Source organism: Tachyglossus aculeatus, chromosome 19 (genome assembly GCF_015852505.1).
Source record: "Tachyglossus aculeatus isolate mTacAcu1 chromosome 19, mTacAcu1.pri, whole genome shotgun sequence".
Classification (NCBI taxonomy): domain Eukaryota; kingdom Metazoa; phylum Chordata; class Mammalia; order Monotremata; family Tachyglossidae; genus Tachyglossus; species Tachyglossus aculeatus.
The window spans coordinates 36,451,617-36,474,004 of record NC_052084.1 but is presented as its reverse complement, the minus strand read 5'-3'; the positions used below and the strand labels follow the sequence as shown (position 1 = coordinate 36,474,004).

The 22,388-nt window shown below is 42.5% G+C and overlaps 1 protein-coding gene across 1 annotated transcript in view; it reads left to right on the top strand.

Annotated features, from left to right (window-relative positions):
- The window catches only part of SIM1 (SIM bHLH transcription factor 1), a 61,045-nt gene that overhangs the window by 13,458 nt on the left and 25,199 nt on the right, over positions 1-22,388 (top strand). The window contains exons 3-8 of the mRNA XM_038761263.1: positions 1,277-1,366; positions 2,006-2,114; positions 2,372-2,457; positions 4,259-4,458; positions 4,543-4,649; positions 5,771-5,918. Coding sequence (XP_038617191.1) covers positions 1,277-1,366; positions 2,006-2,114; positions 2,372-2,457; positions 4,259-4,458; positions 4,543-4,649; positions 5,771-5,918 — 740 coding nt within the window. The remainder of the gene's footprint in view (positions 1-1,276; positions 1,367-2,005; positions 2,115-2,371; positions 2,458-4,258; positions 4,459-4,542; positions 4,650-5,770; positions 5,919-22,388) is intronic.

Genomic DNA, 22,388 nt, shown 5'->3' with positions numbered 1-22,388 from the left:
TTAATTTCTCTGTGCCTCAGTTACCTCATCTGTCAAATGGGAATTAAGACTGTGAACCCCACGTGGGACAACCTGATTACCGTGTATCTACCTCAGCGCTTAGAACAGTGCTTGGCACATAGTAAGCGTTTAACAAATACCATTATTATTAAGTGGAGGATTTGGGATTCGAACCCATGACCGTCTAATCATCCACTACTCCATGCTGCTTCCCTAAGAGATAACACAAAAAAAATTCAGGCCCAGCTAGTAGGCTAGACCTATAACTTCACCTTCACCCTTAAACCCCTCAACTGGAGAGGCCTGTGTAGTTGGCACCTCTTTGCTCGTAGTGCTCTGGACACTCAGAGCTCAGAAATAAGCCCTTGGAAGGGCGAGTTTCTTTTGGAGAGTTCTCTGCCTAGGGATGACTGTGTATAGACACGGGGACACACGCACTGCTCAGGTGCTGTGTGGCGCGTTATTTGCAGTGCAGACCGTTTTAAATTGCCCGTTGCCCGCTCAAGTCTCTGAGCAAATATTTAAAAGAGTAAAACTCCCGGTGGCATTTTTAGATTTGACACTTTCTCCCCACACTTTAATTAGATTAGTCGAGGCGTCTGGGCGCTTCTCGGGTGCAGCGAGGACCGAGAAGCAGCGTGATTTAGTGGAGAGAGTCCGGGTTTGGGAGTCAGGGGACGTGGGTTCTAATACTGCCTCTGCCACTTATCTGCTGTGTGACCTTGGGCAAGCCACTTAACTTCTCTGGGCCTCAGTTCCCTCCTCTGTATAGTGGGGATTAAGACTGTGAGCCCCATGAGGGACAACCTGATTACGTTGTATCAACCCCAGCGCATAGAACAGTGCTTGGCACATAATAAGCTCTTAACAAATACTATTATTATTATTGTTACCTGTGTTTTCCGCTTGGGACCTGGGCACTTTCTGTCGCTGAGGGTCCGAAATTCTCCCTACCCTCACCCGAGGTGGCTTTTTGACCAAACCGGATCTGAGGAGTCCCTGGATCAGGCTCGCCAATGCCTTTCCTGGTCCTGTTCAAGGACCATTAAGTCTTGGCCTCCTCCTCTTCCTCCTCCTCCCTACCATTCAGTCATTCATTCATTCAATAGTATTTATTGAGCGCTTACTGTGTGCAGAGCACTGTACTAAGCGCTTGGGAAGTACAAGTCAGTAACATATAGAGACGGTCCCTGCCCAACCCACTGTTCCTCTCTCCTGCCTCTTCACCACGTTCTTCCTTGGCCTCGTGTCCCTGACTCTTCTGTCCTCCTCCTAGACCTTAGACGGCTTCATTTTCGTCGTGGCCCCCGATGGGAAGATCATGTACATCTCGGAGACGGCCTCCGTTCACCTGGGCCTATCTCAGGTAGGTGAAAGGAGCGGGGAGGGATGATCCCGATCTTTTCCCTTTTTCCTTCTTAGCGCCCTGGATGACCGCTGAGATGTCCAGGAGAAAGCCCGTCTCCACCTCTCTCCTGTAGGGAGAGGGGTACGAGATGTCGGGCACCTGTATGTGGGTGTGTCCTCCCCCCTTCTAGACTGTGAGCCCGTTGTTGGTTAGGGATTGTCTCTGTGGCCGAATTGTATTTTCCAAGCGCTTAGTACAGTGCTCTTCACGCAGGAAGCGCTCAAAAAATACGATTGAATGAATAAATGAAAGCGTGTTGGGTCCCGCAGTCCAATCAATTCATTCATTCAATCGTATTTATTGAGCGCTTACTGTGTGCACAGCACTGTACTAAGCGCTTGGAAAGTACAATTCAGCAATAGAGAGACAATCCCTACCCACAAGGGGTTTACAGTCTATGGTGGGGGGATGGGGACGGGGACAGACTTCAGTACAAGTAAACAGGCACTAATATAAATACATATATATATATATATATATATATATATATATATATATATATATATATATATATATATTTAAGTTTGTGGGGCGGAGAGAGGGGGAGAATAGCATCCCTGTCAGTGCGGGTAACGCGGGACTCCACGTCTGAAACAGGTAGAGCTGACTGGAAACAGCATTTACGAGTACATCCACCCCGCTGACCACGACGAGATGACCGCCGTGCTCACAGCCCACCAGCCCTACCACTCCCATTTCGTGCATGGTAAAAGTACACCCCCTCCCCACTTTTCCCCCCGCCTTGGGCCCGTCCACCCTTGGGTGGGAGGCCGAGGAGGCCGGATTCTTGTCTGTCCGTCTTTTCTGAGTCGAAATTTTGAGCGAATCAACCCTCCTGAGCTCCCTCCCATCCAGGATCCCCTCCCAATCGCCTCTACCCCCCCTCCAAGGGTCCCTCCAGCCCCCCAGGTTCCCCACTCCCCATCCCTACCTTTCTCACCCAGGGCTCTGCCTCCTCTCTAGAGTATGAGATCGAACGCTCCTTTTTCCTGAGGATGAAGTGCGTCCTGGCCAAGAGGAATGCGGGGCTCACCTGCGGGGGCTACAAGGTGCGTGTCCCGGGCGAGGGGCTCGGAGGCAGTGGGATGGAAACTGCCCTTAAGGACGGATTGGAGGGGGGTAGGTGGGCACGGCAGGGAAGCAGCGTGGCTCAGTGGAAAGAGCACGGGCTTTGGAGTCAGAGGTCATGGGTTCAAATCCCGGCTCCACCAATTGTCAGCTATGTGTCACTCTACTTCTCTGGGCTTCAGTTACCTCATCTGTAAAATGGGGAGGAAGACTGTGAGCCCCCCGTAGGACAACCTGATCACCTTGTAACCTCCCCAGCGCTGAGAACAGTGCTTTGCACATAGTAAGTGCTTAATAAATGCCATCATCATCATCACGGCCCTCGGGCACCTGCCAAGGATGATTGCTGACTCTGGCCTGTTTACTTGTTTTGATGTCTTCTAGACTGTGAGCCCGTTGTTGGGTAGGGACCGTCTCTATATGTTGCCGACTTGTACTTCCCAAGAGCTTAGTACAGTGCTCTGCACACAGTAAGCGCTCAATAAATACGATTGAATGAATGAATGGATGTCTGTCTCCCCCCTTCTAGACTGTGAGCCCACTGTGGGCAGGAATTGTCTCTATTTGTTGCTGAATTGTACTTTCCAAGCGCTTAGTACAGTGCTCTGCACACAGTAAGCGCTGAATAAATATGAATGAATGAATAGAACATCCTGGCGCATTTCCACCTCGAACCACCCGTCAGTCTGGTCCGATGCTTCAGTCTTGAAATCGGAGAATAATAAAATAATAATAATAATAGTGTTACACACTCACTATACATGTGCCAAGCACTGTCCTAAGCACTTGGGTAGATACATGATAATCAGGTTCTCCCGTGTTGTTCTCAGAGTCTTAATCCCCATTTTACAGATGAGGTAACTGAGGCACAGAAAAGTTAAGTGACTTTCATTCATTCATTCAATCGCATTTATTGAGAGCTTACTGTGTGCAGAGCACTGCCCAAGGTCACACAGGTCACACATCAGGCAGAAACTCCTCACCCTGGGCTTCAAGGCTGTCCATCCCCTCGCCCCCTCCTACCTCACCTCCCTTCTCTCCTTCTCCAGCCCAGCCCGCACCCTCCGCTCCTCCGCCGCTAATCTCCTCACCGTTAGGCCTCGTTCTCGCCTGTCCCGCCATCGACCCCCGGCCCACGTCGTCCCCCGGGCCTGGAATGCCCTCCCTCTGCCCATCCGCCAAGCTAGCTCTCTTCCTCCCTTCAAGGCCCTACTTAGAGCTCACCTCCTCCAGGAGGCCTTACCAGACTGAGCCCCTTCCTTCCTCTCCCCCTCTCCATCCCCCCATCTTACCTCCTTCCCTTCCCCACAGCACCTGTATATATGTATATATGTTTGTACATATTTATTACTCTATCTATTTATTTATTTATTTTACTTGTACATATCTATTCTCTTTATTTTATTTTGTTAGTATGTTTGGTTTTGTTCTCTGTCTCCCCCTTTTAGACTGTGAGCCCACTGTTGGGTAGGGCCTGTCTCTATATGTTGCCAATTTGTACTTCCCAAGCGCTTAGTCCAGTGCTCTGCACATAGTAAGCACTCAATAAATACGATTGATGATGATGATGATGACAGCAGACAAGCGGCGGAGCCGGGATTAGAACCCATGACCTTCTGACTCCCAGAAAAAGGGCTCTAGCCACTATGCCATGGCACGATGGGGAGGGAGAGGGAGAATGAGAATGTGAGTGTGTGTGTGTGTGTGTGTGTGTGTGTGTTTTGAGGAGAGGGAAGGGGATGGAGAGAAAGGTATCCGCTTTAACGCTCCCTCCCACTCTAGGTAATCCATTGCAGCGGGTACCTGAAGATCCGCCAGTACAGCCTGGACATGTCGCCCTTCGACGGCTGCTACCAGAACGTGGGGTTGGTGGCCGTGGGGCATTCCCTCCCCCCCAGCGCCGTGACGGAGATCAAACTACACAGCAACATGTTCATGTTCCGGGCCAGCCTGGATATGAAGCTCATCTTCCTCGACTCCAGGTAGGGGGGAGATCCCCTCCCTCCCTTCTTCTCCTCCTCCTCCTCCTCCCCCCACACTGACTGACCCTTGGCCCCTCTTCTCAGGGTGGCCGAGCTAACGGGATACGAGCCTCAGGACCTCATCGAGAAGACCCTCTACCACCACGTCCATGGCTGCGACACTTTCCACCTGCGCTGCGCCCACCACTTGTGTAAGGAGCTTCATTCATTCATTCAGTCGTATTTATCGGGCGCTTACTGTGTGCAGAGCACTGTACTAAGCGCTTGGAAGGTACAATTCGGCTGCCCAGCTGGGGGACAGAAAACTGGGGGCTCGGGGACAGGGAAATGCCCGGGGAATCCCACCACCCTCTGCTCGACTTCTCCGGGACTCAGGTTGGACCCCTTTTCTTTTCCCCTCCCTCCTCCTCTTTCTCCCCATCTCTTCCATCCCCCCTCTATCTCTCCCCACCTGTCTCACATCATCCCTCTCACTCTCTCCATCTTCCATCCTCTCCCCCTCGTCCCCCTTTCCACCCCCATCTTACCTCCTTCCCTTCCCCACAGCACCTGTATATATGTACATATGTTTGTACATATTTGTTACTCTATTTATTTTACTTGTACATATCTATTCTATTTATTTTATTTTGTCAGTATGTTTGGTTTTGTTCTCTGTCTCCCCCTTTTAGACTGTGAGCCCACTGTTGGGTAGGGACTGTCTCTACATGTTGCCAACTTGTACTTCCCAAGCGCTTAGTACAGTGCTCTGCACACAGTAAGCGCTCAATAAATACGATTGATGATGATGATGATGATCTTCCTTTCCACCATCTCCCGGCCTTCACTCCCCCACCTTTCTCTCCCTCTTTTCCTAGCTCCCTCCCTCTCTCCATCTATCCCCTCTCCCTTTTCCTGTCCCTTCCCTTCCTGTCTTCATAACAGTTTCTAGAGTCGGAATCTCCCGGGCAAGGCGATATGAATCCGAATTTTAATATCCTCGATAGCGGGGCAAGCCTTCCCACCACCTGCTTCAGCTATTCAGAGCAACAGAAGCAGAAAAAGGTTCTTTTCTTGGGAGGAGCTGGATATTCGGCCCTCTCTATTTCAAACCCCGGCCCCTCGACTCCCCTAAAAACAGAAAGGAAGGGAGAAAGAGGGAACGGAGGGGGTGTCCTTGGGATCGAATGCATTTGTTACAAACTAACATTAGCACATCAATCCTCGGGCCTCCTGAGGTGGAGAGGGTGGATGGGCTGACCTGGGCGGCGGGACCAGCCCAGGGATGGGCTGTGACTTCCTCCTCCTACTTGTCCTTCCCTGCTGTCCTCAGTGCTGGTGAAGGGGCAGGTGACCACCAAATACTACCGGTTTCTGGCGAAGCACGGAGGCTGGGTTTGGGTGCAGAGTTATGCCACCATCGTGCACAATAGCCGCTCCTCTCGACCTCATTGCATCGTCAGCGTCAACTACGTGCTCACGTGAGTGTCCGGCGGGGCTGTTGGCCCTGGGGGGAGGTGGACCCTGTTGGCTACTGGCTGGGAGGAGAAGTCCCATTCCCTCTTTGGAAGCCCATCTTTTTTTTCCCCTCCTACTCCTCCCCACCTTCTTTTTCTCCACCTCTTCTTTCTCTCTTCCTCCCCTGCTCTCATCTTTCTCCACTCATCTGCCAAGCTAGCTCTCTTCCTCCCTTCAAAGCCCTACTGAGAGGCCTTCCCAGACTGAGCCCCCTTTTCCCTCTCCTCCTCCCCATCCCCCCCGACCCTACCTCCTTCCCCTCCCCACAGCACCTGTGTATATGTTTGTACAGACTTATTACTCGATTTTACTTGTACATATTTACTATTCTATTTATTTTGTTAATGATGTGCATTTAGCTTTAATTCTATTTGTTCTGATGACTTGACACCTGTCCACATGTTTTGTTTTGTTGTCTGTCTCCCCCTTCTAGACTGTGAACCCGTTGTTGGGTAGGGACCGTCTCTATATGTTGCCAACTTGTACTTCCCAAGCGCTTAGTCCAGTGCTCTGCACACAGTAAGTGCTCAATATACACGATCGAATAAATGAATGCATCCTTCTAACCCCCACCTCTCTACCTTTCACCCCCTCTCTGTCTCCTACATTCTCATCCACCCTTTCTACCCCTTTCTCTCCATCTCCTACCTCTCCTTCCTTCCACCCTTCCCACCCCCACCCCCAGACCCACCTCCCACTCCCATCCCTGAAATGGTAAGGGGAGAAAGACGTCGTGATTCCAGATGAGAGAGGCAGGGCTGACAACACTTGGAGCTCAGGAGAGCACTTTTATCATTCTATAGAGCTGCAGGCACCGCACCTTGCTTTCTATTTTCTTACCTTTTAAAGACACCCTGTCTTAAATAAAACTTAATGCCGCATTAAGAAAAGAAAGAGGAAAGCTTCATTGATGGGAGCCATTAAGATCCCAGTTAAGAACTGGGACATCTGTTTCACTTTCCCAAATCTGGAGTTTGAAGTTCCTAATTTCAACCAGCCTCCAATCAAAGGGGAGGGGGAAGGGAGAGGGAATATGAATATGTGAATGGATGTGTTTGATACACTGAACCACAAGGAAGGTTTAAGTGGTCAGAGGGCCTGAATTTAGCCCACGAACATGAACGAGCTTCAGAGCTAATGCGAGGAATCTTGGTTAGCACTCAGCCCTTAATGCGACCCGTCGGAAGGATGCGTGAGATCTATGTGGATGTGGGTTTTTGGGTGAAATATTACCTGTGGATGATACGGTACGCAGGCTGATGAGACCGGCTATAATTTCCAACAGGCTGACTGCAGTCGCAGGGCTTTTGATACATATTGTTGCGTCTGGTTGCCTATATGCAAAATCACGTGCCGTATTCTGCACACAGGGATCAATTAATACGATTGATTATTTTGGGGTAGAAAGAGCACACTGGATGTTAATACTTGTTCAGGATGAAATGGTCTGCTTTGTTGTTGACTTTAGTGAAGAACTCTGAGCTTCTGTGTTTTGAATTTACCTTTTCTGTAGTTGAAAGCCCTTTGATTTTTGTCACTGCAGAAGTTATTTATTATGGAAATGCTGACAGAGCCGATCCCAAGTAGAAAGGTCTTTGCATATTAGGAAGATGGGTATGTGTGTTTGCCTAGGACTCAGATGATGTGCCTGATTATGGGAATGGATTAATTTCACATACTTTTAATTACAACATTAAAAATGTAGTAGATGGTAATGCTTTAGTTGGCAACGGGATTATTTGCCTAGTTCCTTGTTTAATAAGAAAATATGACTTATTGAATTTGGCAAATTAATTTGGCTCAGAAGAGGATTCTCTCTATGGAAACTGCATTTGGCTTTTAATAAAATCCTTTTGATTTCCACCTTTTCCAGGAGCAGTTTTGAAGTTTAATACTGTTGTAGACTCATAAATGCAAGAAGACTACAGATTTTTAACTAAGAACAGGAACATCCCCAGCATTTCACATTTCAGCTATCACATGCCTCTTCACAAGTGTAACCATTTCTTTCCAATGTTTTCCATTTTTCATGTTATTAAAATAAACACAAGAGAAAAGGCCAAAAACGTGTTCCTTAGAATAAACCACTTTGGGTCGACAGAAGTGCTAAAGGGTGAAAAATTATGTCTGCTTGCCGTGAAAAGGAAACTCACATACTTTAAGAAGGTGCTTTGTATGTCTGAGACATCACAAGTGCTATATAGACTCTGCTTTCCTGTGTGTGTGCCTATGGTTAATAATAATTTTTTATCAAACAGCAGGGCACACAGTCACACGGGCCCATATAAATGATCAGAATGCAAGCTATACCTCCCAATGGATATGCTTAATTTATGTTTTTAGTCATTTTGAAAAATTCTGTTTTGTTTTTCAATGAATAAGTGTACTTTCTTTTTCTGTTGACTTTTTCCCCCCAACATTGCATACTCCTTCAATGCCACAGGGTTCAGTTAGCAACTGAATATCAGAAAAAAAAAGACTTAGTGACTATAAAGAAATGATTTATTGGAGGGGAAGAATGCAGCACTTTCTTCTGAATGTTTTCTTCCCCCTCCACCTGCCTATGAAAAATCACAAAAACCCATGAAAAGCCCACAAGCACACACCATATATATGGTTTGTCACCCTATTACATATTTACAACTTCAATTTCTTTGTATGTACAGAAATTCTCTAGACAATTTTTATAGCCACTAATGTGGAAACTGCAGTAAATAAAAAGTCATCAAGTGACTTGCTGAGTGTTGACAGGATTTTCATAATGAACAGGTTGTAGTTTGATGTGCACATCACACATCTGGTTGGAAGTTACTAATTTACATTGTCTTAGAAAATTAAACAGATTCCTATTGATTCTCAATCATAGTGGTGACCTAGAACGTACATTTGTTTTCTCTGTTGTTTCTTCCTGAAGCACCAGAATGATAAGTGACTTCTTTTCAAATACATTAAAGTTACCCACAAAGTCACAGTTCCAAAAAATATAAGGTGATAGGTCATGGTATCATTGAACTACTGCATTTGTGAAATGCAGATTTTAAAGCATTATAACAAAATTGAAATAAACCCAATAAAATCAGTAAAATGAAGAATGATTCATTCCTTAAGATAAAACCTGTTTTTAGAATGTCAGGTAGTCTTAGAGAAATCATGTTTTTAGATATTTGGATAGACTGTTTCCTGTTAAATTATTTTCCTGTTAAATCTTTTTTTTTTTTGCTAAATTATTTTCCCTACAAGACTGCTCAATATTGTATAACAAGTGATAAAGGTTGATTGAGCTATTTAAAATCTGCCCTGTTTGAATTGTTACAATAATGTAGAAATAAATAGAACGTTGGATTATTTTGGAGGCAAGTGGAAAACTCACTGGATTTTCCATTGTTGCTGGTGAAATGTCACATGCTCTGGAAGATTGACATTTGGAGATTAAAGATACTATGATTAAATTTAAATTTTCCAATGTGGGTCTGAAATCCTGAGGTTCAATGAAGTTTAGTTAGAGCTAAATACAAATGGGAAACCATTTCACTTTTTTTGCAGATTCATGAAAATTTCTTGGTGTCTTTTTAGTTTCAGCATGGACCAACACATTCTGAAACAAATGACAAATGCAAAATCAACTAGATTTTAATAATTATGGCACTTATTAAGCGCTTACTATGTGCCAAGCACTGTTCTAAGCGCTGGAGTAGATACAAGTTAATGAAGTTGGACACGGTCCTTGTCCTGTATAGGGCTCACGGTCCCAATCCTAAATTTACAGATGAGGTAACTGAGGCCAAGAGAAGTTAAGTGACTTGCCCAAGGTCACTAAGCAGACATGTTTTGGAGCCGGGATTAGAACCCAGGTCCTTCTGACTCTTGGGTCTGTGTTGTATCTACAAGGCCATGCTGCTTCTCAAGCTGCTTTTGACACTTTTACCTAGTATTATGAGTTTATTTTGTATCTAATAATTCTTGAACTTTGGAGACATCCCAGGACAGTGTGAAGATTAGAACAATAAGTATAGAGTAAACTATTTTAGAAGAAAGTGCACATTTCAAAGAGTTAAGGGATTTGGTTGAGTTGGTTTAGTTAGAAAGATTACTTTCACATAGCCAAAACTGTGAGCTTTGTATCATATAGAAATGAAACTGAGATTTGGTATGTAATAAAAATGATAATTAAGTTATTTATTAAGTGCTTACTATATGTCAAGTACTTGTTCTAAGAGCTTGGGTAGATACAAATTAATCGGGTCATGGAGTCTCTGTCCCATGTGGGGACATTTATTTATTTTATTTGTACATATCTATTCTATTTATTTTATTTTGTTAGTATGTTTGGTTTTGTTCTCTGTCTCCCCCTTTTAGACTGTGAGCCCACTGTTGGGTAGGGACTGTCTCTATATGTTGCCAATTTGTACTTCCCAAGTGCTTAGTACAGTGCTCTGCACATAGTAAGTGCTCAATAAATACGATTGATGATGATGATGATGATGATGTGGGGCTCACAGTCTAAATAGGAGGGAGAACAGATATTGGATCCCCATTTTGCAGTTGAGGAAACTAGATTCGTCTCCTCCAAGAGGCCTTTCCTAATTCACCCTACTCCCTCACTCTTCTGCATCACCCTTGCACTTGAAGTTGCACATTTTATTCACTCCCCCCTTAGCCCCACAGCAATTATGTAACACGTCCATAACTAATTTTAATGTCTATCTCCCCCTTGTGGAACATATCCACCAACTCTGTTACATTGTATCCTTTCAAGTGCTTAATACAGTGCTCTGTACAGAGGAAGTGTTAAATAAATACGATTGATTAGTTAAGGCACAGAGAAGTTAAATTACCAGGTCACACACAAGACATGAGGCAGGGCTGGGATTAGAACCCAGATCCTCTGACTCTCAGATAAGTGCTCTATCGACTTGGTTCTGCGGCTTGTGTGTCAAAAAAAAAATTAATTCTGAAAGCTCGTTTCCGGGAAAAGGGTGGGAATCAAGGCTGAAATGACACTCTTTGTTTTCTACCTTCAATGTATTTATAATTAATATTACTACTACTACTAATGGTATTAAGTATTTACTATGTGGTAGTAGTAGTATTAAGTACCTACTTAATACTATTAATACTACTATTAAGTAGCATTAAGTATTAAGTAGAAGCAGTGTGGCTCACTGGAAAGAGCCCGGGCTTTGGAGTCAGAGGTCATGGGTTCAAATCCCAGTTCCGCCAACTGTCAGCTGTGTGACTTTGGGCAAGTCACTTAACTTCTTTGCGCCTCAGTTACCTCATCTGTAAAATGGGGATTGACTGTGAGTCCCCCGTGGGGCAACCTGATCACCTTGTAACCTCCCCAGCACTTAGAACAGTGCTTTGCACATAGTAAGCGCTTAATAAATGCTATTATTATTCTTATTACCTATTTTGTACCAAGCACTGTGCTAATATAAGATAATAAGGTCAGACAGGGTCTCTGTCTCACACTCAGGGAGATACAGTGCAACTTTTAATGTATTTGGAGGATGATTTTAGCTTTTTTTCTGTAATTGGGAAATCCATTTTACATATAGACAAAAGGTAAGATTCACAATATTTAGTTTACTAATGCTATAGAATTAATCACCTATCAATATTCATTAAGCACCCACCGGGTGCACATGCAGAACCAGAATATCAATATACATTTGTTTTTAAGAGATTTCTCCAGCATGAATTTGTAAAATATTTCTGCATGGTTAATTAGAAGTCTGATGAGAATTGTGGTTGAAGTAAACAGAGAAGGATTGGGATCAAGGGTGATTTGGTAATTTTGGACAAAGACACGGGTTTAAAAATATCTGGCCACATTTTCTTAATCAAAAGTATTGTAGCTGCTGCAATTGCTTTATCTAAATGAAGAGGAGGATTGTTTTATTGCAAAATGCTATGCAGTGCCCTAAAATGAATTTCTGAGACTATAGAAGGGAGTTATTGTGTTTCCTAAGTATTTTCCATGTTAAATTTCCAATTTTAATGTAACCAATAGCAGAACACATCTCGGTAATTTGTAGTAGTGAGAAGTTCTTGCTTTCTACCAAAAGCCTTCTGGTTGTATAAACATGGAGATGTTAATGTGTAAATGAAAAATGCATGCAGGCCCTGCAGAAGAAAATGCAGAGCTTGAATTCTTTTCCATCTTGACAAGGCTAGTGTACCATTAGCAAAAATATTTTTTTTAAAAAGCAAATGTTATTTATTATTTTCAAATATGGCCCCCAAACTTATCTTGGTCAAATTTCAATAAGGGAATGATATGTGTGTGTGTGTGTGTGTACATATATATATATATATGTATTTTTTTTTCCAATCAAGAATATTTGTTGAGCACCTACAGTCTGCAGAGCACTGCACTATGCCCTTGACAAAGTTCGGGTATTTATAAATAGTCCACTTTTTGTACACATTTCCCTTCCCCTTGATGTTTTTACTGCTTGCTTTGGGAAGATAATGGCTCCACTGTTCCTTGTATGAGTTCCTTGGTGCCCTTCTCAAAAATTTGGTAGAAGACTGATGATATGCACTGTTCATGTCCTTAGTTTTTCTTCATCATTAGGTAATTCTAGCCGAGAAAATTGAAAGAGAGTTTTCATAGAAAAAGTCTAATAGTGGAAATTGGTTTCATTAATTTTCAGATTGCAGCATTTCCCTTATAAGCCACCTACAATGTAAAGTGAAGCTTCGGTTGGCTTGTCAAACCTCTGCAAATATCAAAATAATTTACCTCTGAGGCATCCTGGGGAGAACTGTGGTATATACTAATTTTTGCTTCAAAATCATTCAAAATAATAACTGTAACACTAATGTATACTCATTAATTGGATTAGGTGCTTAATTGTGGGTAATCTCTGTTATGGTAATCCTGTACATAAAGGTCCCAGTTGTCCTCTTCAGATGATCTTGTTTTTATGTAACTGATGATTAGAAACATAAATTGACGATGCCATTTGTACGAAAGATAATTTCATGACAGCTAGCATATAAACAAATGCTTCATGAAATGAAAGATCTAGGTTATTTACATTTCTTTTTAATTGAATGCACATAATATTCATTTCACAATGTTTCATATCCTTACAGTTCTTCAGCTTAAAAATTATAATGTAAGACATAAACTTTGTATTTCCTCATTCAGTGCCTCCATCCTGCCTAGAATTCTGTCTCTGCCAGTGTCTGTAGGTTGCTTAGAGAAACAGAATTTTGGTTGTCCTCTTTGGCATTTATTCTAAAGTCTAGGGATGAACTATCTGTCATCCCTAACCTTTCCCTCTTTTTTAACCTCTGATAGCTCTTATTCCTATAGGTTTCCAAATACATCTTGAATTTATGGGTCCTTTTGGTCTGCTCCATCTTCCTGTGGGAATGAATTTAAGAATTTAACATATAACGGGCGAAAAAGTGTTATCATGTATTTCAAACTTAGTGTCATCAAGTTTGAATGGGGGTTCTCTTGGCTTCTTATTGTAGGATTTGGTAAACAATAATTCTCCTTTGCCCTATCTTCACTATTCATAATTGTATAAACTTCCATAATGTTCTGCCTCAGCCCATGTTTTTCCAGATTGAAGAGTTCTAATCTTTCCAATCTACCCTCAGAAAGAAACAGTTTTTTTTTTTTTTAAATTGTATTTGTTACATGCTTACTATGCGTCAGGCACTGTTCTAAGTTCTGGGGTAGAAAAAACCTAATGAGGTTAGACACAGACAGTATCCCACATAAGGCTCACAGTCTTAATCCCCATATTACAGATGAGATGACTGAGGCACAGAAAAGTTAAGTAACTTGCTCAAGGTCCCACAGCAGATGAGTAGTGGAGCTGGGATTAGAACCCATGTCCTTCTGACTCTCAGGCCTGTACTCTATCCACTAGGAAGTACTCCTTCTCAAGTTCCCTCCTTCTATCTTTGTTTCAGTTTGTTGATAAATCTGTGTTTATGGTCAAATTGCATGTGCCTCTTTTAAATTGACTAGGAATTATCATTGTTTTGGGTCCATTTATCTATAACTATATGTATCAATCAATAGCATTTATTGAGCACCTACAACACACTTTTCAAAGTGGTTGGGAGAGTACAATAGAGTTAAAAGATGCATTTCCTGTTCATAAGGAGTTTACAATCTATATAAATTGCTATCCAAATACAGAGTACAGTATGTTCTATAATGCAGTGGTTATGTTCTTGAAGAGCTCTTTTAGGAAGGAATTGTGTTGTAGTATTTGCCCTATATGTGGCTTAGTTGCCCCAGGGTTTTTTGGGCCCCTGAAGTATTGAAGATTCATTGACATGAGTTCCCCAGGTGGCTTCCTCTAAGGTTCTCTGAAACCCTTGGGTTCTCTTTCTCCGCTTCACTCAAGGTTAATTCCATTGACTCCATGGTAGGAAATCTGGCCAACCAAGGTTTAATGCTCTGATTTGGCTGAGCACTTAAGAAGGGACATTGATTTTGCATTAATGAAAAATTCTACCACCATCATCATCAGTATTCACTGAGGACCTGCTGTGTGCAGAGCACTGTACGGAACTGTACTGCAACATACCATTCTAGGGGTAGGGATTGTACAACAGAAGGACATTATGCAGTTCCTGCCCTCGAGCAACTTATGGTCTATTATTTTCTCGTCTACTTATTCACTAATATAGTCTTTGGTACGCTCGGTTCTCCTGTAACAACTATTTTTACTACATATTTGGGATAGGACACAGTAAGGGAATTAGGGCATGTTCTTCCTTTAGTATGTACCTATTTGGATAGAGCGTGATGCAGTGTCAGGAGAAAATAATGTTCCTCTGCACACAGTGCTGGTCAAGACATGCAGTCTATCATTTGTATTTTCCTTTACATAGAGTTAGTCTGAAATGTAACTCCCCTATCCTAGAAGAACTAAGTGTTCTAGTAAATTATTATTCAGCTCTTTCACCTTTAGAGCAGTAATAAAGGAATTCCTTTTGGGAAAAAGGAGCCAAAACAGTTCTTCTGTAGTGCGGGTTGTACTCATAAAAACCTCGTGTTCAAGGAAAATTATGTTATGATACTCATGGCTTGAGGAATGCCACCTTCATGGGCACAATTTTCTTCTGACACCAAATTACAGTGTAGCCAGTTGCAGTTGCATTATGGGAGGAACGTTTCCTAATTCCTCAATAGTGCCCTATCCAAATCGTGAAATGGGAACACACACTACAGCTGAACTGAATGTAGTTTTATACTGTGACAGTCCTATCACAGTGTACTCAATGCATTTTTTTTTCTTTTCTGGTTCCATCTTTTCCAGCTTTCATAGCAGAGCAAATCACGTTTGGGACAACAATGAGTCAGTCAGTGGTATTTACTGAGTACCTCCTACATATGAAGCTCTTGAGATAGTACAGTAAGAGCAAAACACTTGTTCCCTGACCACAACAAATTTGTAATGTAATAAACCTATGAGGCTTTTCTCTCCACCCCCTTCACCTCCCCTCCCCAAGATGTTTTATCTTTTCCAATTCCCTTGAGAAAATTTTCAGCATATTATCTGAACTTTGCCAGAGACAGTTTCATTAGCAGCTACTCTGGATGTGCTTTCACAGTTTTCAGCATGAAGATAATCTACCTTGATTTCTTTCTTTCCATCTTCTTTTGTTATGGTTGAAATAGGGTTTTTGAGTTCTAGACTATTTCTCATCACTTTTTTCTGTACTGCTCCTTTGTCACTTTGGTTTTTCACCTCTCTGATTTGACAACATGCTACCTAATTTAACATGTGAGGTCAAGAGTCCCACTGTTAGCTTTTCCTTTTTTTCATCTTAATTGTTAGATCTGTCTTCGTCATTAGAATATTAGCACGTTGTGGGCAGGGAACATTTCTAATGCTTTTACTGTACTCTTCCAAGGGTCTGTGACAGTGTACTGCATTACGTAAGCACTCAAAGCTCTAGGTTTCTCCTTAGAGTCAAGATCCCAACTTCAAGACTTGGTGCAATATAATATTTAACATACTGAATTGTGGTAATCATCTCCTTGTTGGAGTAAGGCCGAACCAAATTGTAATTTCCAAGTGCTATTACAGTGCTCTGCACACAGTAAGCACTCAATAAGTACGATTGAATGAATGAATGAAAGAGCCTGGAAATGCATGGTATGTGGATTTTTTCAAAAGACCTAGAAGATGAGAGGAGGCTGTGTGACCTAGAGAAAAGAACACGGGGCTGGTATTCAGGAGACCTGCGTGTTAGTCCCAGCTCAGCCACTGGCCACCATGTCTCTAGGTCTCAGTTTCCTCACCTGTAAAATGGGGATAAAATAGATTGTGAGCCCCATGTGGGGCAGGGATTGGGTTCAATCTCATAGCTTTGGCTCTACCCCAGTGCTTAGCACATATTGAGTACTTAATACATATTATTATGATGTCCTTCTCTGTGCAAGACCCACAAGAATCTAAACTGTTCTCATAAGAGCAGTTTGCGGAGTAGCAAAATGCAAGGATGTGTCTTATTGGTGCTAATAAAGAATGCCGCAAAAACCCTGGAGTAGCAGTGTATCATTTCAGGTAAATAGAGCTCTCATAGTTATGTAAATTTTGCTGTAATACTCCCCTTGGTTTCTATTGTTTCCAAAATGCTCTTTTTTTCTCATTTGTTTCATTAGAATAATTCTAAACATAGCCACAAAACAATATCCAGTTCTGTCATTTATACTTTGCTTTTTATTCTTCTGGTTGAAGGAACCAGAAGGTATTTGGTCTGAGATTTCTGCCTTTATATGTATGAATGGTTTAGGAAATGGATCTGTTTTTTCCATTTATCAGAAAGCCACCTGCAACCTTTTGAATCCACATGACCAAAGTTTATCTTCCGATTTATTTTAGCCTTTAAATAAAAGAGTTTAATGTATATTTAGTTAAGCATTACAATAGTAAGGGCTTAAGCAGATTAGTAATAAATGAATCCAATTAAAGAACATGTCTATGAGATTTGATGTCATAGGTATCAATGAACTGTTTGCACAGCAACGGTGAAGAAACCATTAATGATTAACTATCTGGAAGTGGTTTAATCAAGGATAAATGTTATAGGACATACCCCCAAAATATTTAAATTAAGTAGAGATTTGGGCACTTAAGAGAAATCGTTTGCAGCCGTGATTATTTTTGGTGTGACTTTTTCTCTGAGGTCCTGGTGTCAGATCTACTTCCCTCTGCAACATTATGTGAATGTCAGAGTTCCAAACTATTTTCACTGGGTAGTTAGAAACCTTTGGATACAGCTATTTTGCTGGATTCAAAAGGGGTCAATCAGTCTGTAGCATTTATTTAGTCCCTATTGTGTGCATAACACTGTACTGAGCGATTGGTAGAGCACAATATTGCTGTGTTCAGAGGATCACCTATTGGAAATGTCTGAGAACCAGGATGAGGTAATAAATAACAATGATGGTATTTGTTAAGTGCTTACTATGTGTCAAGCACTGTTCTAAGCCCTGGGGTAGATTCAAGCTAATTAGGTTGGACACAGTCCCCGCCCCATATGTGGCTCACAGTCTTAGTCCCCATTTTACAGATGAGGTAACTGAGGCACAGAGAAGTGAAGTGACTTGCTCAAGGTCACACAGCACACAAGTGGAGGAGGTAGAATTAGAATCCAGGTCCTTCTGACTCCCAGGCTTGTGCTTTATCTTCTAGGCCATCCTGCTTCAATGCCCAACTTGCACAGACCCCCACCGGCTAACTGTTTATCTGAACTAAGGATATCTAATCCAGCCTCTTTATACTCTGTCTTCATCAGTCATCAACTTTATGAAAAATGGTGACTTCTCTCAACTCAATTACAAGGAAGGGAGTTGGTGGGAAGAGAGGGACAGAGAAAACATGGGTAAATAAAAATCACCAGATCATCCACTAAACTCATTTAACCTTAGGAAGCAGCATGGCCCAGTGGAAAAAAGCACTGGCCTAGGAATCAGAGGTCCTGGGTTCTAATCCCACTTCCTCCACTTATGCAGTGTGACTGTGGTCAAGTCACTTTGCTTCTTGAGCCCACTGTTGGGTAGGGACTGTCTCTATGTGTTGCCAACTTGTACTTCCCAAGCGCTTAGTACAGTGCTCTGCACATAGTAAGCGCTCAATAAATACAATTCATTGATTTGCTTCTCTGTGCAGCAGTGCTTGACATTTGGAAAGTGCTTTACAAGGTCCACAATTGTTATTATTATTTACCCAATAATTTCCATTTATTTTTTTTACCAAACTTCTTTTCAGAGCTGCTATCAAGGAGAAACTTCAATTTTTCGCTTACCAACTCTTCTTATCTTCTTTCTTAGGGAGGAGAAGGAGAGTTTGAGGTTCCCATGATCAGACTCTCCTCCTCTTAGCTTCTTTTGAGGTTTCCATGATCAATGAAAGGGCCCTGTGGCAGGAAGAGGCTGTAAAGGGATGGATAATTCACTAGCAGAAATATCAAAAATCGACTGCCCTTATGCTTTAGATTAAGCCTTGAGAACAAATGAAGAATGTGAAATGCAGAGAATAAGAATGTGGCTGTTAAATTTCAGATTCATTTCATTTGTATGATGGTGCCCTGAGACAGAAAGGTGAAAACCTTTAGCTTCTTTTGATTTGAAAGTAAGAATTGGAAGCAATTTTCTAAGGAGATATGTGGGAGCCTTTGTAAAATTGGTGAGGCGGCTGAAGAGTCAGGTTCAGCTGAAAGTTATAAAATGGTTCAAGGAGTAGGGATTGTAGGGGATGGTAATCATCATCATTTGAATAAAATCAGTATTAACTTGAGCATTGGTTTAAGGCTGAGCACTGTTGAAGATGCTGAGAAAAATGACAATAGAAGCAGCGTGGCTTATTGGAAAGAGTCAGAGAGCCTAGGTTCTAATCTCAGCTCTGCCACATGCCTGCTGTGTGATCTTGGGCAAGTCACTTAACTTCTCTGTGCTTCAGTTACCTCATCTGTAAAATGGGGATTAAATCCTCGGATCTCCAATATACTGTGAGCCTCAAGTGGGACAAGACTGTGTCCAACCTGATTACTTGTATCTACCAGAAAGCGTAGTACAGTGCCTGGCACATAGTAAGTGTGTAACAAGCACCAGAAAAATAATAAAGATTCAAAGACCCTGCCCTTGAGAATCTTAAAATCCAGTGGAGAAGATAGACACAAAAGCATCAAACATGCAGCTAGGAATCAGGAGATCTGGGCTCTAGTCTCAATGCTGCTGTTGTTCCACTGGAAATAATAATAATAATAATAATTATAATGATGGCATTTATTAAGCACTTACTATGTGCAAAGCACTGTTCTATGCACTGGGGAGGTTACAAGGTGATCAGGTTGTCCTACAGGGGGCTCACAGTCTTAATCCCCATTTTACAGATGAGGTAACTGAGGCACAGAAAAGTTAAGTGACTTGCCCAAAGTCAAACAGCTGACAAGTGGCGGAGCTGGGATTTGAACCCCTGACTTCTGACTCCAAAGCCAGTGCTCTTTCCACTGAGCCATGCTGCTTCCCCAGCATGGCTGGGCATTGCTCTGGGAATCAGGAGACCTGAGTTCTAGTCCTAAATTCTGCCTGTAGGTGAAGACTGCACATAGCTTTGGCTTACTCAATCAGTGGTATTTATTAAATGTGTACTGTGTGGCGAGCACTGTACTAAGCACTTGGGAAAGTACAATAAAATAGAGTTGGTAAGCACAATTCCTGCCCACAAGGAATTTCGGGTCTAATAATAATAATGATGATATTTGTTAAGCGCTTAGTATGTGCCAAGTACTGTTCTGAGTGCTGGGGTAGACACAGGGTAATCAGATTGTCCCACGTGGGGCTCACAGTCTTAATCCCCATTTTACAGATGAGGTAACTGAGGCACAGAGAAGTTAAGTGACTTGCCCAAAGTCACACAGCTGATAAGTGGTGGAGCTGGGATTAGCACCGATGACCTCTGACTTCCAAGTCCGGGCTCTTTCAATTTAGCCACGCTGCTTCTCTGTGCCTTCATTACCCTCTGTGCTCCAGCAGAAAGACAGTAGCCAGGGATGAGAAAGTGCACGTGGCACTTTACAAGCCACTGACACTATAATCAGTTCCTCTGTGCAGTTCTTGGTCTGGAAGTCTCAAGACTGAGGTTCATCAATCTTTTCTAAATAGAGAATCCTCTCTGTAGGAATAGCTAACCCAGTAAGTAAAATTCATTTCAAGAGTGCCTGCCCTGGACCACAATTTGTTTGTTTCAACAATTCTCCCTTGAAGTGCGAATGTAATCATAGTCTTGGTATCACCTCATAGCCACTTCATGGTGCCATGTGATATTATATTATATTTTATTTTTTTGGTTCAAACCAATGATTGAAGCCAGAAACCCCACAGCCAATTGGATGATGGCAGTAAGATGCGGGTGAAGAGGGATGGCATCTAGAAAGGCAGGCATTAGATTTTTAAGGCCTTTGAGGGCAGGGAACATGTGTCTTCTGTTGTACTCCCCCAATTATTTAGTACAGTGCCCAGCGCTCAGTGGACTCTCAATAAATATCATTGACTGAGGCGTAGCATTTATGCAAACATAGCATGTTGTGGAACTAGCAAAAGTACTAAGAATGGTGAGAGCCTCTAGGGAGAAACACAAATTCAATTGTGTAGTGAGACTTTAACATATAAAAGGGCATTTAGGACTGTCTCTATATGTTGCCAGCTTGTACTTTCCAAGCGCTTAGTACAGTGCTCTGCACACAGTGAGCGCTCAATAAATACGATTGAATGAATAAGGGCATCTTGGAGTACTTTTTCTCCTTAATCTGTGAGTTTCTGCTAGGAAATCCTACTATTTTGCTCCACCCCTGAACTCTGAATGATCTTGGCAATGAAATACAAGGGGAGTCTCCCTCTTCCTCTGAGGTTCGAGCTGTGGTACATAGGGGCTGAGCTACAGGTAAAGGCATATCATATGCAGTCTGTAAGAGGGACTAGAGAATCCAATTAAAAGTTTAGACTCCGTGTTCATCCCCACCTAATCTGATCACTGCTTAAATGCAGATCTCTGCTTATTTTAATCAACACCTTTTGAGCCATATCAGTCCTATTGCTTTGTTTCCATGTTTTCCATACTAATTTGATCACCTTCAGCTGTTAGAAAAAAATGGATAACTTAATCAGGCACTCTGGAAACATTCATTAAGGATTGAAACCTATCAGCAGGCAGAGGAGACTAGGATTCTGCCAGGTGAATGCAAAAAAACCTAGCATTAGAGTAGGAGATCAAGGGAAAATGGAGTAGAAGATGATGGAAGATATTGGAGGATGGACAGCTCAAGAGTCTCTAATCATTGTGTATTAACTAAATCCAGCAGGTGGCAATAACTTATAATTCTTAGTGACTATTTAAAGGCCAGAGATGTGATCTTTGCTCTTCTGTGGAATCAGCAGGTCAGGATTCACGATTGAAGATCTGATAGGGATGCTATTCATGGATTTATTCTTGGCCCAAAGTGATATTTAGAGGTTAGAGTTCTTTCATATCAGCTGAGAGAGGGAACCCCTCTGTTATGCCAATGGAAGATGGAGATGAGGGGATGCCTATTACATAATGTCAAAAATAACCTCTCTCTGCTGGGATAAAGTAAATCAGGACTCTCCTAATGTTTACAGTGGCCTCAGAGGGCTCTTTCGGCAAATTATGTGATTTCTCCTGGCCCTGCTTCAAGTGAGAGATTGCCAGTGTGGTTGAAACTGACAACCTGAAAACTCCAGTGATTGCAAAATCTTTCAATGCACCTTGTTGTTAGGTCTGGATAACTCTTCTGGAGGGGGCGTCACGAAACAGATATTTTCTACTCACAAGGAGCTTACACTCTAGTAGGGGAGATAAATATACAAATAGAATAATTAGAATAAGTAAATGAGAGTGCATTAGATCAGTATAAACAAGTACATAAGAGATGGTTGATGGATTTATACTATTTGGAGTTCTAGCAATTATTTGGGAAAGCCTTGTTTGGGAAGGTGGGGTTTCCGGAGGGTTTTAAATATAGGGTGAGTTGTGGTCTGTTGGATTTGTGGAATAATTTGTCAAATGCCCTGTGGAACAAGGTGTGAAATCTACCTAAACCTAGAGTGTTTCTCCAGGGGAAGCCCAGACCCCTACTAGCTCTAGAACCATTGTTTTTCTCTCCCAGGTCCCTCTAAATATGGGAGCTGCTTCTGAGTCATAGGACTTGGTGCCCGGTGCTGATTTGGAGGGAGGGTGGACATTTAAAATACACATAGCAAACACAGTCGCAATCCTGTGTCATAACCATCCTGGGCAGGGGCAGACTAGCTGAAAACCAGGCTGTCCAGTATTAAACTAAATGAATGGTCACAATTGTAGTGCTCCATTTGCTGACATTAGCAATGAGCAAAGATGGGGTGACTGTACTACACTGTGCTTATC